The sequence below is a fragment of the Nicotiana attenuata genome, unplaced genomic scaffold (genome assembly GCF_001879085.1).
Source record: "Nicotiana attenuata strain UT unplaced genomic scaffold, NIATTr2, whole genome shotgun sequence".
In the NCBI taxonomy this organism is placed as follows: domain Eukaryota; kingdom Viridiplantae; phylum Streptophyta; class Magnoliopsida; order Solanales; family Solanaceae; genus Nicotiana; species Nicotiana attenuata.
The window spans coordinates 20,822-25,213 of record NW_017677568.1 but is presented as its reverse complement, the minus strand read 5'-3'; the positions used below and the strand labels follow the sequence as shown (position 1 = coordinate 25,213).

Sequence of the window (4,392 nt, the reverse complement as noted above, 5' to 3'; positions counted from 1 at the left end):
CGCCGCATCTGCGGATTATGGGTCAGTCTTGCATCTGCTGGAAAGGAAACCCAATGAACTCGCACCTTGCGGACCCCATCATCACACTGGGAACTCCACGCGGCCCCTTATCCGCAGATGCGGATAATACCAGAACCAGCAACTTCAAAATGTCACAAGTCCAAAACCCCATGGCCATCGAATTCACCCCCCCGACCTCAACCAAAAGTGCCAAACATCCTAAAACATCATTCAAACTTGCTCCAATCATCTAAAACACCACAAACCAACACCAAAAACCATCAAATTACATCGGATTCAAGCCTAGTTTTCTAAAACTTCCAAAATACGCTTTCGGATCAAACAATCCAACAAACGACTTCCGAATAGCCTTGAAATTTTGCGCTCCCAAAAACAAACCCATCACAACAAACTCTCGGAATTCCATTCCGGACCTCGGATCAAAATACTCACCAATCAACGAAATCGCAAAATACTTAAACTTTTTGCCAATTCAAGCCTAATTCTTACACCGGAACTTCCAAAATCACTTCCGATTTCATGCTCCTAAGTACAAATCACCTAACAAGCTATCAAAATCATATAAAAACTCCGATCTGAGCTCTATAACAAATAAGTTCAACTCTTGGTAAACCTTTCAATTCTAAAGCTTTCACTGAAATGTTCTTTCAAATTCATTCTAATTTCTCCTGAAATCCATAATCTCCAAAACGATCTACCTTAGTCATAATGCATAACACGGGCAAGTCATGCCCGAGACAGGCGATGCAGATGCAAAAGCTCAAAAACGACCGGTCGGTCGTATAGCTTTTCTCTGATTAATTGAACCCTCAATTTGCCAGAACTCCAAGTATAATGAACAATGCGATAAGCAAAGCAATGTATGAAACAACATTTCAAAACATTAAGCAGAATGTAAAAAAATTATTTACATCATGGTTTTTCTTTGCAACAGCGTACAAGGTAATTGCAACTGAATATGAGCAAAGCAATGTATGCAATGTGCCGAAGGATTATCTTTCAGAATCAAAGTTTTAAGACCATTGATGTTTCCTTGCATGTTACTAGCTCCATCATACCCTTGTCCCCGTATTAGAGATGAACTCAATGAATGTTGTAAAAGCAAAGAATATATTTCTTTTTGTAATCGCTCAATAAGTTCACCCTCTTTATTGACATAGCGCAGAACAAGAGCCATTTGTTCCTTATGAGAGACATCCTTAGACTCATCAACTGATATCCCAAAAAAATCCCCATTCAAGTCTTCAATAATTGCTTTCACCGTTTCTTTTGCACAAGAATTCACAATATCTTTCTGAATATCAGGAGAAGTCATGGTGTTATTTTTTGGAGCTTTTTCTAATACCACATTTTTCACATCTTCCTTCCTATCTGCATACCATTTTAAGAGATTTAAAAAATGGCCTCTTCTAGTAGAAGTTACACTCTCATCGTGGCCCCGAAAAGGAATTCCTTCTTTCAAAAGATACCTTATCACATCAATTGAAGCATTCAAACGAACTCGATGTTCACTTTTAATTTTCTCAGATTGCTTGTCCAAAGAAGTTAGAATGGATTGTTCGTGGTTCATTAAATCTAGCATCATCTTGAAACATCGATTATGAACACTACTCACGTCACCCACATGTGATTTAAGTCTTTCTAAACCTTTATTCCAACCTCTAAAAACATCCGTTGTGAAAGCATCACCTACTTTTTTTTTATATCCTCCAACCTCATTTTTAAATAAGTAACAACATAAACAAAATGTTGCATCTTGTTTAATGCTATATTCTAACCATTTTGAACATGAAGTTTTAAACCATTCAGGATTAAAGTGACGCATTATTCCCCCAAAATCTCTTTTTGAAAAGACAAAACCACGAGGTTGACAAGCTCCATTTTGTATATAATTTCTTCTTACACGGTCACGTAAATTAGGAGGATATTCTGAAATTGGTTTTCTTTTAGCAGGATCGGGCTCATAATCCCACACTTTATCCGATGCTTGGGAAGGATTAATATTGTTATTAATAACTGGACATGGAGAACTTGTCAAAGGAGAGCAAGAAGAAGCTGCAGAAGCTTGAGCATTGTAAAAACTCGTGATCATATCGACTTTTGCTAGAAAAACCTAAAAATCACAAAACACAAATTTACTTGAAGTTGTATGTTACAAAATGCTATAACAAACTATTATTTATCTCCTTTGACATAATTCAATTTATAAATTATAAGATATACCAATAAGAACTTATGAATGCACAGTGCTAAAATATAAAGAGTAAATGCAACAAAAATTGAACACAGATAAACAAACATAAGTTCAGAAGGAGTTCGATCCCATGACCCCCCGAATATAACAAAGGTTACAAAGTTTCTATTAAATTAAGAAAGATGCAAAATCAGAGCAGCCTTTCAAACGTATTCACTAAGCTGAACCATCTAAATTTTTCAATAGAATGTCACTTATGTCCTCAGAATCAAGTAAATATCCTTTTAATCATCTATTCATAAATGATACTAGAGTAATACTTCTGTGATTGCACAATTCATTACACTAATTCATTACTCTTGAAGTTCATAACTGGACACTAATTCATTTCCTATTCTAATTTCATTTAACTTCTTTTTTTTACATTCTTTTTCTCTTCATAATCTAATTTCATTTACTATTTTCACTATTTTTTATTATTCTTTTTTTATATTATCACTAAAGAAAAATCAAATTGTGTACCAATTAAATGTAGCTAATACAACCAAAAAAAATATTAACTAACATTTGATACCAGTATAGTATATAGTTATACCAACAGGGAATACAATTGTACGCAAAGGGTTAAAAAAAAATTTAATTCAATTATTAAATTAAAATAATATCAGTTGTCAATAAAATTTTTAAAAAATTCTAAAAGGATCTAACTGTAAGAGTATACCGTTACATTATATAACATACTATAATATTTTTTTATTTTTTTGCATTTTTAATTTGCTTCTCACGCTGGGTAAAAGCTTAAAGCAAATTAAAAGGAAAAAGGCAAGTGAACTTACGGGTAATAAGTATACTATTACAATATATTGTTACAGTATATTGCATATTATTACAGTATACTATAATAATATATTGTATACTATAATAGTGTACTGTTGTAGTATAACTATATACTCCTACAGCATATTGTATACCGTAGCGGTATACTGTAGCTGTGTTCTTCTTCGAATTTCAAATGAAAATTTCGATCTCAATCACCTCAAATCAGCTCCATATGCTATCAAATTTCAGTATGAACTTTCAGAAGGTACTATAAGCAATATTTAACAGCACCCACTTTGAATCAAACAAGAAATCTTCAAAAATAAAATGAGAGTTTGACACAGTTACCTACAAAAATAAAACTATTTACCCTTGTCTACCCATTTATTTTTCTACCCATAAACTAATTATATTTCCTACCCATAGTAGTTTTTGTGGGGAATTTTTTTCTTTATTCTCCAATTCTTTTTTATTTCTATGATTCTTTTCTTTTTTCCTTTTTTTCTTTCTTTTCTCCTTTTCTTTTTTCTCATTTTCTTCCTATTTTTTTCTTTTTTCTCTTTTATTCATTTATTTTTGCCTAAATCGTATTATTGTTATTTTTACCATAACTTATTTCACATTCAAATTTGACTCCTTCTTTACTTTTTTTTATTTTTATTTTTTTTCTTTATTTCTTGTTCCTTTTCTAATTTCACATGATTGTCATGCAAACCTTGATCTCCTTTCCTACAAATATCAGTACATACTCTACCATTAGCAGTAACACCAACCAGTGATGGAGCAAGAAAACATAATCTACGGCCACTAAATCTCCATATATACTAGTTAGAATAGAAATGATAATAAAATATTGAAAAATACAATAAAAATGTAAGTAGCAAAAAAGACTTCTAGTACCATATGATACAAATATGGTATACATGTATACCAACAGAGTATATGATTGCTCTAGAATGTTGCTACAACTATCTGTGACTATACTACTGTACCAAAACATTAAAGGATACAATAAAAGTATGAGAAAATTACATGCTCGCATTGCAAGCTAAATATTCACAAAGCAACTTGCTCATTCCATATACGAATAGGGTATATAGTTGTATGGGTCGTTCCAACAATTGCCCATAATTATAAAAACTAGTACATAATCTATATCCATCAGCACAAATAAATTCCAGCACTGCAAATCACGTTCATATAAATAATTTCAGAATAGAATTCACTTAAAAATGCAGCCAAGACAACCAAAAAAATGTTCAAACTACCATATGACACCAATATGGTATATAACCATACCAACATGGTATACAGTTTTACTGGTTAATTCCCGGCAACTATATGACTATACTACTATT

The 4,392-nt window shown here is 32.2% G+C and overlaps 1 protein-coding gene across 1 annotated transcript; it reads right to left on the bottom strand.

Moving 5' to 3' along the window:
• Positions 1–928: 928 nt before the first annotated feature.
• Positions 929–2,113, bottom strand: LOC109221441 (zinc finger MYM-type protein 1-like). The gene has a single exon (XM_019385927.1). The coding sequence runs from the start codon at positions 2,111–2,113 to the stop codon at positions 929–931; it is 1,185 nt and encodes a 394-aa protein (XP_019241472.1).
• Between the last annotated feature and the right edge of the window lie 2,279 nt (positions 2,114–4,392).

What these genes read in the sequence shown, in the direction of transcription:
- LOC109221441 (XM_019385927.1), bottom strand. Translation starts at nt 2,113, where the DNA reads ATGATCACGAGTTTTTACAATGCTCAAGCTTCTGCAGCTTCTTCTTGC.